Source organism: Ambystoma mexicanum, chromosome 4q, assembly GCF_040938575.1.
Source record: "Ambystoma mexicanum isolate Mex_15411 chromosome 4q, UKY_AmexF1_1, whole genome shotgun sequence".
Lineage (NCBI taxonomy): Eukaryota > Metazoa > Chordata > Amphibia > Caudata > Ambystomatidae > Ambystoma > Ambystoma mexicanum.
Window position 1 is genome coordinate 1,094,522,600 of NC_090928.1, and position 13,902 is coordinate 1,094,536,501.

Genomic DNA, 13,902 nt, shown 5'->3' on the forward strand with positions numbered 1-13,902 from the left:
GTGATGGCAGAGGATGAACGTGATTGACAGCAGTTCACCTCACTTGACGCGTGAATCGCCGTGTTCCTCGGCGGTGCTGTAAGGCATACAAGAGTTTCCACGGGAGTTGCCAGGACAATGAAGGTTGGAAAACACCTGGAAAACCAGTCATCCTTCTCCAGTGTTGAGCAGAAGGTCGTTTTCTTGTGCCCCGATGTGCAGTGAGAAATGTGCCAGGTAAATGTGGGCTGATCGTGGGTTGCCTAGTGGGTTGCCTAGTAATGGGCACACTGGGGGACGTGACACATATACAGTCGGATGTGAAATCTCACTCAACCTACTGAAATGTATATGCAGGAAAATGTGAAATCTCTCTCAACCTACTGACATGTATATGCAGGAAAATGTGAAATCTCTCTCAACCTACTGAAATGTATATGCAGGAAAATGTGAAATCTCACTCAACCTACTGAAATGCATATGCAGAAAAATGTGAAATCTCTCTCAACCTACTGACATGTATATGCAGGAAAATGTGAAATCTCACTCAACCTACTGAAATGTATATGCAGGAAAATGTGAAATCTCTCTCAACCTACTGACATGTATATGCAGGAAAATGTGAAATCTCACTCAACCTACTGAAATGTATATGCAGGAAAATGTGAAATATCTCTCAACCTACTGAAATGTATATGCAGGAAAATGTGAAATCTCTCTCAACCTACTGACATGTATATGCAGGAAAATGTGAAATCTCACTCAACCTACTGAAATGTATATGCAGGAAAATGTGAAATCTCTCTCAACCTACTGAAATGTATATGCAGGAAAATGTGAAATCTCTCTCAACCTACTGACATGGATATGCAGGAAAATGTGAAATCTCACTCAACCTACTGAAATGTATATGCAGGAAAATGTGAAATCTCTCTCAACCTACTGAAATGTATATGCAGGAAAATGTGAAATCTCACTCAACCTACTGAAATGTATATGCAGGAAAATGTGAAATCTCTCTCAACCTACTGAAATGTATATGCAGGAAAATGTGAAATCTCACTCAACCTACTGAAATCTATATGCAGGCAAATGTGGAATCTCTCAACCTGCTGATGGTACTAAGTCAAAATATAGTTTTATTTTATTCGATACAAAAAAAAGATTTATTTAAAAAGACTGATTAAAATCGATAATTCAGTTTTATTAAAAATCAGTTGTTTAAAGGCCATTCACCCACACCCCTAGCCTATAAACAAACCCCCTATGCACTCCTCCCCTCACTTCCTTCCGATGCTGCCTCCCTCTCGGTGCGCGGCCATCCCCTGCTGGGATGACAGCTGTTCCCTGTGACGCACCTGAGTGCACGCAGGGGCTGATAGGCGCGGTCTGGTGAGGAACGTCTTGGGAATAAGGAAAGTGTTTGTTTTGGCGTTTGCGTGTGTGTGGTGTGTGTACATGTATGTGAGGGAGAGGTGGGTGAATGTTTGTGGTGGGAAAGGGAGCGGGTCGGTGTGCAGGTAAACATATTTATGTTGGTTTTTGAGAATGAGGGGAACTTGTGGTGTGGGGCAGGGGAGGGGTAAAGGGGAATGACAGGGGGGTTTGGAGGGTGAACTCCCCGGTTTTACACAAGAAAAACACCAGGACAGGAGCGGGTGAGGGTCGGGGCCTATTAGGTCATATTTCAGGATTTTAGAGGCTTCACCAAAACAACCAAAATATATTGGTCTTTTTGGTGTTTGGCATTCAAAATGTGGAAATATGACATAGAAACCCTGCTGACATTTATATACAGGAGCATTTTAAATCTCTCTCAACCTACTTACAATTATATGCAGGACTTTATGCATATCATCTCAGAAGCTTTGACTTGTTTGTGACATTTTCATAAAATATATATTATCACAAAAGCAGTTAGACATTTAATAAAAGTACCAAAATTCGCCATTGTCTTTGTTCTGGTGTAGTTGCTTCTGTTCATCTAGCTTGACTTTGTCCCATTCTCGAGAACTGTAACATATGAAACGTGAAAAAGAATATGACTAACTGGATATGTCACACCGTCAAACATCAGACACTGAAAGAGAGTGAAATAATGAAGTATGAGCCATGACCAGCTTTGGCATTCAAATGGATGCTTCATTCATGCTTCATTCCATTGTTATTGATAATTCGGTTCATGGATTGGGTGTGTGCGTTGTACACACTGACATGTATACAGACCACTGAAGGAATGGTATTACGGATGTCTGTGCAACATACAACATTCCATTTGCAATGCTTGCTTGGCATATTGTATCAGACCTGAATGAATTGGTGATATGATATGGCATTTGTAAAGCGCCTATACACAAGTATTTCAAGGCGCAACAAGGTAAGGAAGGGGGAACAGAGGGAGGACAGAGACAACAATCTTACTAGGCCAAGTGACACTGAGATCATGCAAGTGCATGGGAGGGGAGGGGAAAGTGCAAAGGGAAAGGGGAGGGGGCAGTGCTGTACATGGGATCAAAACAATAACAAGAAGTGTGGCCGGCAGGTGCAAGGGTAAGTGTAGACAGCAGATGTCCAAAAGTGCAGGTAGGGGGGCTGTAGGGTTACAGATACAGACCCAAGTGCAAAGGTTGCCAGGAGGCAGTGCAGGTGTGCAACTGGGCGGGAAGGGACCTGGGCCCGAAATCAGAGGGTAGCCAGGTGACCAGTGCAGTATCAGACAGGAAATCAGCAGGGAAGAGAGAAGGCAGAAGCAAAGAGGAAGGTCTTAAGGTGCTTCCAGAAACGGAGATGGCTCTCCTCAAGTTTCAGAGAGGCTGTTCCAGAGGGAGGCCCCAGCTGAAGAAAGAGATCTACCAACAACTCATTGGTTGGAGAAGCGACTGACCCCGAGGGAGTTGGAGGTGGAGGAGCAAAGAGCTCGAGTAGGAAGGTATTTACAAAGAGAGAGTGGAGGTATTGAGGACCCAGGCCCCAGAATGCCTTCTGGACAATGTAGAGGGTCTTGAACTTAATCATTGCAGCCACTGGGGGCCAATGCAGAGATTTCAGTGCTGGAGAGATACCATCCCTGAGCTTGAGGCCAAGGACACATCTTGCAGTCCTGTTCTGGATGAGTTGCAGAGGGTGGAGAGTATAAGCAGGCAGATGTAGAACGAGACTGTTGCAGTAGTCAATCCTAGAGAGAACCAGAGCTCTAGAGACAGTGAGCTTCTGGGGGAAGGAGAGGAAGGAAGGATACCTCTGAAGAGGTGCAGTTGGTATTTTGTCTTCTTAGAGATGTCAGAGATGTGAGGAGAAAAGGAGAGTGTGGAGTCGAAGATGACCCAGAGGTTCTTAGTCTCACAGGTGGGAGCAGGAAGAGGTCCAAGGGAAGCTAGCCAGACAGTGACAGGAAAGGAGGGTACAGGTGTGCCAATGAGGAGAATCTCCGTCTTACAGGCATGGTGATTGAAATCTATGGCAAGGGTGTGGGTGTTGCAGGAAGGGGCTTTGATCTCCTGGGATTTTCTGCATCGTGGACTTGCCTGGCCATGCCCCCTAGAGAACATACGGCCCACACTCAGCCCACAGGGTGAAGCATGCAGTAAGGGCACCGGTGTTGAGCGCCTGCAGGGTGTTCTGCGCCAGGATGGTGAGGTTGCTCTGCAGCATCATGGGAAGAGAAGAGCGATATTCCAGCAGCAGTAAAATCAGGTCAAGTGGGACTCTGTGGTGACCTCCTTTGGTTTCTCCTGGCCTTTGGATTGTGGATTGCTGACTGCCGTTACAGGTGAGAGACCCAGGGCTACGGCCAATTAGGGAGTGTGAGCGGGACAAAAAGTGGATACATTTGCAACTTTGGATAGCAACACATTGGTTAAAAGACTGATAGTTCATCTTCTTTTTCTCCGCTATGCAGATGAAAGCAGCTGTGCCGAGAGCAGAGAGCCCTATACCTAATGACTTAATGACAGAGTGATAGCGTGCACCATTCACTGGTTACAGACTATCGATCACTGCTGTTAACCAACCACCCGCCAGGCTATCTCGTCCTGTTTTAGCATCACCACAGCGAGCCACCAGTCACTATGCCGAGTGCACCTCCAAAAAGGAACATCTTATTAGTTAAAAGGAAAATTCAAAAGGAAACCCAGCCACCCTGCATAACTAAAAAGCGCTTGGAAAACCCTTGTAAAGCTACGGGGGAGACTAATATCTTGATAAATGAGATCCATCCGATCAATGATACAATACATTCTTTTACTGCTAGGGAACCACTGAACGAAACAGCTAAGGTTATTGAGGCTAAGGCGCCTGAAAATGGTTCACCGATTGGGAACAAGGAGCATATAAGTGTTTCAGGCACCGTGAATAAGGGCACAGGCACCCATATTTCCCCAGATGCCAGGGCACGTACTTTTGGAATGGCATAGTGGCTGCTTCCGATTATGTGTGCACTGCGCCTCAAATTCACTCACAGAAGAAGACAGATGATGCCACAGACATTATGATGACCATCTTGCCCATGGTTTGATCCCCGAGTCCGCACTTTGAAACCTCTGGGTATGAGGAGCCCTATAAATAACCAATTACAGTTACTCACTGTGCTTGAGAAAGTAGCCGGTCTCTGCGGGTCTACAAAAGGAAGTCCTACCTCTTCACTTCACTTTTGTCTTTTTTACAACCTGATTGATTTGTGTGCTTTTATAATGATTTGAACCTGCTGCTAGAATTGACTCTTAACCTACTGCCCGTGTTTACATGTACTAGCTTTTAAATATTTGTTAGCTTCTTGGTTATCTTAAACTCTATGTTCCTGTTGGAACTCTTTGAAGCTAGCGTTCCTAATGTATATTCTCGTCGTAACTGTGATCGCTATAATGCCAGTTTCTTAGAAATACAATTCCCATCCATATTGTAATTCTATAGTTTCCTCATATTTGCAGGCCAGGCATGTGAGCAGCAGCGCGCCGGTCTGTGCCAGTCCGTGTCGTCTGTGGAGCAGAGCATTACATAGCTCGTCACCATATTAAGGTATAGGCATTGACTGTACGGGTAAGTACTGTGCTATCATACTTTTTCTGCAAGAATCGCTTACATGTCACCCAAATAGCTAGAGAACATTTTGGGAAGACCCCTCAGCACGTATATGAAAATGTTGCACCCATTTTAGGTATAGGTACTGGAAATCCCCAGCCTACTACCACTAATACTTTCGAGGTTTGCTCCGGTGTAAGATCTGTTGTGGATAAGACTCAGAGGAGCATGAGAAATAAATACCTATTTTATCCTCAACTCATTATGCAGCTATTCCATTTCTTTCAGATATTACATCATATGGTTTTTTTTAGAACTTAAACCAATACACATTAAGGAGAACTCCTCATTATCTATTACCACTGAGGGGGAGGGGGAGGGGCGGCAGAATAAGCTTAAGATAGTAGTACTGAATACCAGATCATTAGTGAAATAGTTGGCCTCATTACGAGTCCAGGGATAACACTGCTGGTGCTACCGGCGTGTTGCTGCCGGACTTGTAATATTTTACCGGCCCCTGACTTCTCGGTGCTACCTGGCCATTACAAGTATGGCAGACCAGAAAGTCAGGCGCCGGTAAAATGTGAGTCCCCATTCCCATAGAGACCCATATGACTCTATGGGAGTGGGGACTCGGGAGTGGGGACTTGGAAGTGCCGGCACCGTTGCTAACAGTGCTGGCGCTACCATGAAGAGTCTGCCTACCATGGCTGGTGCACCCAGCAGGTCAGACCTGTCAGGCACAGCGGCCACAGCAGGCAAACTTGTGGTTTGCCGGTCCAGAATCAAGGGTGCCGGTGAGCTTACCAGCACCCTTGTTTCCGGACCGGCAAACTTGTAATGAGGCCCATTCTATTGAAGTCGCTGACCTTATTGTAACAGCAGATCTAGATATTGTATGTGTGACTGAAACATGGCTTAATGATAGTAGAAACCATGCAGCCTCATTAGCTACTGCTGCAGGTTACAGTATAGCCAGAACTGATAGAAAGAAAAGCAGAGGTGGAGACACAGCGTTTATCTATAAAGACACTTTGAATGTGCATGTGCCTCACCAAATGGCCATTGACAGCTGTGAATAGACATTAATTAAACTATCACTAGATTTTAATGCAACTGTGTCCTTTCTAAACATTTATCGTCCCCCGCAAGACACTCCATTATTTGAGGAAAAACTCCTAACACTATTAGGCAATCTAGTCAAGGAATCAAGTTACGTTCTTGTGCTTGGAGATTTTAATTTATGGGCATTTTATAAAAAAAGACCAGGAAGCTATCTCTATTCTGTGGGCCTTGTAGGCGTTGCGACTACGTCAACAGATAAAACAGCCCACGCAAAGAGATGAACATATATTGAAATGGGTATTGCCTTATAACTTATTTATCGATAGTTTGTCTGTCCTCCCTTGCGCATGGACAGACCATTTTCTGATTTCCTTCAATCTGCTTCTGCCTGAGAAGTGCAAGAAGATTAATTCCGGTCCTAGACCTGAAACACAAGTTAGGAATCTATGTAAGGTCTCTTTGGAGGCATTTGCTAAACTAGTTCTTCCATCTCTTCTTAACTTATTACCTTCCTCTGAAACCGCAACCCTGGTGGATAGGTTTCAGAGTAGCACTAATATGGACATTGAGATATTAGCGCCTCTTACGGTAAAGAAAATAAAAATGGAATGGACCAAAGAAATTTCATTATAACTAACATTCAGAAAACCAAAGAAAAAGAGCCCAAAGAAGCCCTACGGAATTAGGTTCTTGATTGGTTGCGCCAGAGAACTGGCCCTGGAGTAGTCAGACTCCGGGACTTAATGATCATTTGGAGGATAGATCTGAGTGACTGGTGTCTGTTACCCAATTGTGACTGTATTTTAGTGACCTGTGGGGCCAGCTCCTTACCTGCTTTTCTCAGACGATGCAAATATCTACCTAAAGGGACCTCGAACCGTAAAAAAGATTTGATTCTAGATCTTCATAGAGTTATTCTTATGGTTCTTTTCTCTTTCTGATTATTGTGAACATGCTTACTCTGATCATTCAATATCTGAACTGCAGTTACTAAGTGGATGGTGATTGTTATGCCTTGCCCATTTTGCCGCTTATCTTGTTATAGACTCTTAAATGTATTTATGTTGTTTGTCTTGTCTGCGCCCTCACACCTCTGGGTTCCTTGGTGCACAATACAAATTCAATAAAGTGAAGTAAATTAAAGTAAATCATCAGGGATGAATTGACACTGATTTAGTAGAAATTGTACTTAGGGAGATAAGAGTAAAAAAAAGTACAAAACAGATCGATTGAAATAAAGGCACATTTGCCAAACCATGTAGATAGGCCCCTGAGAATTAACCAATCTGGCACTATACTCTCTGGCCCAAATGCACTTCCCTTGGGAAAAAGGACAGTGGGCAAGATGATTTGGTCCAGGACATCATGGAGGAGACCCCTGCATGAGGAATGGGGCCATGGGTGAGTTTGGCCCCAGGGCATGATTCCTACCCAAGATTCTGCAGGATGTCCCATTAGATTATGGACCTGAGGATGTATGATGGAAGCACCTCAATAGCCAACTATCGAACTGATAACACTGTGGCAGTCAACGCATAGTCATTTATTTGTATTGTAAGAGACTTAAAATGGGTTGCGAGCCCAAGCGACAAAAGCTACCCAGAAGGGCGCTAGTGCTTGTTCCACCGATTATTGTGGGGAGACAGGAGGTTTGATATATATATATTCTCTTTTTTTATTGTTATTGTGATGTTGTACTTTGATGGATTTATGGCTGAATAAAACGTTATTGATCAAATCAACTTAGAGACTGGACTAGCATTGTTTTGAGCAGAGCGAAAACAGACAAAATACAAAATCCTGCCCGGAATTTTCATTAATTAATTATTTTAGTTGAAGTTAAGCCAAATTCATGGCAAATCATTCAGTTAGATTCTGCTTCAAGCCAGTAAAACAATGTTTTAACCCACTGCTCAACTCCAAACTAACACCCTTCAAAAAATGTCTAGACCAATCAATGAATTCTTCTTTGAAAAAAAAACAACAAATGTTTGAAAGTACACTCAAGACAGCAACAACACCACAGATGCACCTACTATTCCTCAAAAAGACATTGACCAGTGACCGCTGCTCCGGTCACTTGCAATTATAGACTTTCCCAGCATCATCGACGCATGGAGAACCTGAAGATGCTCACAAATGTACTGATAAGACGACTTCTAGCAAAAACCAGAGTCTCCAAGACCCAAGGAGTCTTCCCATTGAGGCTGACCAAGGGTCAAAATTGTTCCTCCTCCTGAAGATACTGAACCTTGATCGCATGGACCCCAGCAATTGGCACACTATACATACCTCCCCTATTCTGAGAAGGTTCTTAAGTAGGCATTAGCTACAAAGCAAACACATTGAGAGTCACAATCTCCTGCAGTCTTATCACTGGGACTTTATGCTATAATGATGCATATGGACTAACAAAATTCACACTTATGGTAAACAGTGCCATCAAGTGATTCTAGGTCTTTAAGTGGCCTTTGACACAGTCTGCAATTTAGCAGTCAATAACATCCTCACCACATGCAAGGTCACACAATATTCCCCTCATTCCTGGAATCTCAACATGAGCTTTTTCAAACGGGTCCTTCCAGAACCACAACCAAACCAGTTACATGCACCTACATGAAGATTTCATCCTTTCCCCAATTATTACAATGTATACCTGGACCTCTCCAAGAGTTTCTTGCCAACTAAAGAATCCACATCCACCTTTACACAGACAGGAAGGGAGAGGAGAGAGAGTGTGTTTGTTTGCGTGAGTGTCAAATGCTTTTTTAATGAAAATGCAAACATAAAATTGCACTTTTTAATGTTCACTGTTCTTTGGTTTTTACATCCCTCCCACTGCAGACTTTTGTTGGACTTTCACTTACTACCCCACTGCACATGTACCCAACACTCTTCCTTTCACTCATTGTGTTTATATTATTGAATTCTACCTACCAAATATTTTTTTACCAAATTGAATTTTTCCCATTTTTTCTGTAAATGTATTTACCCCCCATGTTTCGCGACATTCTGACTTTGTTATACTAGCTTGTTTTCATAAATTGAGTTATTTCATTTGATATGTCATGTTTTGTTATTTTGTTTCAAATTAACACCATGCCAGAGGTTCCAGATTCCCCAACATCTCAATCAAACAGTGGAACTCCCTCCTCCCTATGTTGAGAGCGGCAAAATCATACTGGGTATTCCGAAAAATACTAAAAACACAGTTTATTTTTTAAGACAATTTGCATTATTTCAAAAAACAAACAACATTACAACCTTTCAGGACATTCATAGTCCGTATCACATATCATATTTCACAGAGGTATTTACTGTCCTACACCTCACTCCCCCTAAACTCGAGCCGTCACATCTGTGCCATCTACATGAGTGTCTACGGGAATCTCAGTGCTCATCGACTCATCCGAGTCTTCTGTTTCGTGATTGTCCTGGTGAGGGTTCGCCATTGAGGTCACCAGTTGCCTCCAGGCTATCAGGGGGCCTACTTCCTCCTCTCCTCCCCTGGCAACAGCTTCAAACCATACCACAGTTTCAGCACTAAAAACACAGTTGTTTGACTAAACTGGCTTATGCTTTTCATTTCTCCAGCTCTCGCCCTACACCATTACGAATATCTACTAATGTTTAATATATTAACTTGAATGTCAAAAACTTGTATCTGTAAGAGCGCCTCAATTCCCTCGGGTTGTTTGTGTGCTTTATATATCAAATAAATAAATAAACACATAAGTAAATAAATAAATAAATACCACTTTGTACAAAGCCATCAAGTGCTTTGAAGCATTTGGAAAGTGGCATGCAATCCTCCACAAACACCCAAATAAATGAACAATACATCAGTGGTACTCTGTTCATGAAAAGGGCCACAATAATAAAAGAAAACCTGCAAATCAAATTTGGTAGAAAAATCTGCTCTCTTTCTGCACGCTATATTTTGCACAACGTACCTGCAGCCCAGGTTGAGAAACGCAGATAAAGCTGAATAATGCAGATAAACTACCAGATGATCCCCTGCTTATCTTAAGAGAAATCCAACCCCCTACACAATTATTAGCATCACCATATAACTCTTGCCAGGGCTCAAGAACTTGGAGGTAGCCAAAGACATTGCTCCATAAGGAGGCACAGCTTAAAATATGCCCTCATTTAAGATTGCCTTTAGTTTCTCCCACCTTGTGTGTCTATTGAACCTGGCTGTTTGTCGCATGGGGGTAAGTAGAAGAGTGAGTTCTATTTGAGCATTGTGTTTTGGTTTCACACACCCAGTTGGTTCATGAACATCTGAAAGCCTGATGCCCCCTGGGCCAAAGGTTTTACTTGGATCACTACAAACCGTCACGCAAAAGTGTGGCAGACTGTTAGCACATTCATGCCTTATTATGAACAGTTGCCACTCTAGAGGGTTGCCCTTAAGTGAACATGTCCCTTGATAGATCTATACGGTCAAAGAGAAATAGCGAAATTGTAAAGCCCACCATTTAACCCTATTGCACTCGGAGCCCATAACCTGGCCATCCAGGTATGGCACTCTGGGCCATAGCCTGTGTTCCCTGTTCTGCTCCACCTTTTTGTCTACCACATTCCCCTTATGCACAGTACACTCTGGGACAGCTAAATGGGCAATTCTAAACTTTTCTCTCTGGCAGGTTACGGTAATACCTACAGATAATCAAGCCTCCATATTTCACGGGTATGCGGGAGCACAACCCAATCGCTCATCCAACCATTCACGGAGTAATTTCATTACATTTGAAAAGTACTACAAATGAAGTGAGCACTTATGCTAATCATCTGTATGCAATGATCTTTCTGCACTGATGCCACACACATTCACAAACTCAATGTTCACCGTTCATCCCAATTCAGAATGTTATACTTCTCCCTTGCTTGTCAGAAATACGCTCCACCTAAATCCCTCCACGCCTCGGAAAAAAGATGGCCTGGAGACCCCTGACAGGGACACGAGGCACAATGCACTCCAGGTTCGGATAAGCTTTGCTACTGTAAGACCACTATGGCGGTGAGTGGCACAGTCCAAAAGCTGAGTAACATATATTTTGTTCATGTTATGTTAATGCTTGCTTGTAAGGTGCTCTTCCACCTGGGGGTATGCTGGTGTTCCCAGAAAGAAATCCAGAAGAACTACAAGAAATACAAGAAAAGAAAAGAAAGAGAGCCTGGGCCTCAGTATGAGCATGCCAGTCCAGTACCAATGGTGCCGGTAAGATACAGGCACAGTTGTTAAGGGACCGGCATACTCTGAGTTCTTTACTTTACATCATTTATATAGCGCACTGTAGACCCTTGGGCATTAAGGCATTAACCATAAGACAAACGGAATATAAAACATGACATCACATGTACAGGGTAATCTCTCCATCATGGTTTCTGGCAAAGCAGTCTGTGAAATGTATGCCAATAGACATGTTTTCAGATCTTTCTTGAAACTCTCCAGAGAGCTTTGGAACCTCAATGATCGAGGAAGTTGATTCCACAGATTTGTGGCAGCGAATTGGGAGGCTCCTTGCTCGGCTTTTCAGGATCTACTTTTAGGAATTGTGAGTAGATTCTGACCGGAAGATCTTAATTCTCGACCACATGCTTTTTCGGTAATGACGTTCTGTAGTTTGGCATGCTGCCTTGTCTGCATTTAAAGGTAATTGTCAGGATCCTGTACTAAATGCATGCTTCCACCAGAAGCCAGTGTAAGGAGCGCCTAGCTTCTGTTACATTGTCTCTTTTGGTCAGAACTAAGACTACTCTGACCGCCCTATTCTGCATTATCTGTAATCTTTGGACATCTCCTTTTTTTAGACCTACTAATAAAATACCACAGTAGTCTATTTTTGCCCCAATTCTGACTCTTGCTATTGTTTCTGAATTTGCCTGTGAGATGAGTGGCCTGAGGTGGTGGAGCAGTTTGATTGTGTATGCTGATGCCGAGATTACACTAGTGACGTGATTTGTCATGGACAACATTTGATCTAATGTTACTCCTAGAATTTTAAGTTTTGATCCGATTTGATATGATCTGAACTCAGCCTAAAGGATTGAAATTTGCTATCCAGCTTGCTGATGGCGCCAGAACTTCCTATGATCATCAGTTCCGTTTTGTTTTTTTAATGCTAGGTTGTTATTGAGCATCCAACTTTCAATTAAGTTGAACACTCTATTTAACTCTGCCTTAACTCGCGAATGGCTGCCGGAGAGCGGGACGACACATTACGTGTCATCTGCATAGTTAGAAAGTATGATCCCCTCTGCTTCAATTGGGCAAAGAATGGTACCATAAACAGATTGCATATACTAGGGAAAGTGAAGGCACCCTGTGGAAGCCCAAAGAGAACCAGAATTGGGGTAGTTTCTGCAGTCTCTGAAGAGACTCTGCTATGTCTGTTCTCCAGGAACGATATTGTCCATGAGACGACCAGGGGTGAAAAGTTAGCTATCTCCGATAGTCTGGATTTCAGCATATGATGGTCAATTAAGTCGAAAGACACAGACTGATCAAGAGATACTAAGAGGGAAAGAGAGCTTTTATCCATACGATCTAGGAGTTTGGACTTAAGATCAAGAAGTGAGGTCTCTATTCCAAAACTCCTCCTAAAGCCGGATTGGTGTGCATTCAGAATAAGGCATTTATTAATATGTTCTGAGATCTGACTATACGCCACCTTATCCAGAATCTTTAGTAAGAAAGGTGCGTTAAAAATTGGACGGTAATTCAAAGGATTTTCCTTATCCAGGTCTGCTTTTTTAAGGATAGGTTTCTGGAACAAGGTTAGGAACATTGAGTGCTTCAGGTCTTCTGGTAACTTGCCTTCTCTGAGAAATGTATTTATAAATATACATATGGATTTAATAAGCAGCGGTCCCCCTTGCAGGTAGAAGGTTTTAGTTTTTCTATTATATCCTGGAGTGTTTCCTCTGTAATTGGGCAAAAATTAAATTCAGCTACTGTGATTTCAGTGTTCATGGATATTTACTGTGAGGAAGGTACCTTAGCAGCTGTCAGTTTCTTTCTTTCTAACATCCATGTTCTAATTCTTAGTAGTTTATCTTGCATACCATTTTGTATGTGCTGGTACCATGCAGAGTCTCCGATCTCTATTTGGTCTTCTGGCGCAGGGGTTGCTTCCTGTTCTGTCATGATTTTAAAAATGTCCCTGGCATCCAAAGTGGCATTCGCAATATGTGAGTTATGAAAATTACTCTTAGCGGCCAGCAGTTCTGCGGCGGGTGCCATCCCTCCCACCAGGTCTGACCTGGCAGGCGGAACAGCACCCGCTCGTAGACTATGACGGAAGCACCGGTACCATTATCAATGGTGCCGGTGCTTCCGTCCTCCCCATTCCCATTGAGTCCTATGGGACTGGAATGGGAATGTGGAGTAATTTTTACCGGTGCCTGGCTTTGGGGAATTACTGGGGCTGCCGGGGCTGTAGTGCCCCAGTTATTCCCAAAGCCAGGCACCAGTAAAAAACAAGACTCCGGCGGCAGCCGTGCCATTTTTACCAGCACGGCTATCGCTGGGGCCGTAATGAGAGCCTATTTAATTAGGGAAAAGAGAGGTCTTAAGAAGTTTCCAGAATTTCCCATGATCTTTCGAACATAACACGACATAATATCACTACAAAACGCAACATAACATTGAGGGTGCCCTCTGTCCACCAAACACCATATGCACACAGATGTGCACAGCTCAGCCTTGACACTATTTCCAGTATCTGTGCCAGGGTACCCTATCTATGCCTGTCATTGTTAGTTAAATAGCATGCGTATTTGACTGGCCCCAATGCAAATGAAGGTCTCCCTCCAGTGAATGGTTCATCTTCT

General features: G+C 43.2%; 1 protein-coding gene across 2 annotated transcripts in view; it reads right to left on the reverse strand.

Annotated features, from left to right (window-relative positions):
- Window positions 1-13,902, reverse strand: part of LOC138468205 (calpain-13-like) — a 606,636-nt gene that overhangs the window by 334,028 nt on the left and 258,706 nt on the right. For both annotated transcript variants that reach the window (XM_069608666.1, XM_069608665.1), the window contains exon 11: window positions 1,918-1,992. In XM_069608666.1, coding sequence (XP_069464767.1) covers window positions 1,918-1,992 — 75 coding nt within the window. The remainder of the gene's footprint in view (window positions 1-1,917; window positions 1,993-13,902) is intronic.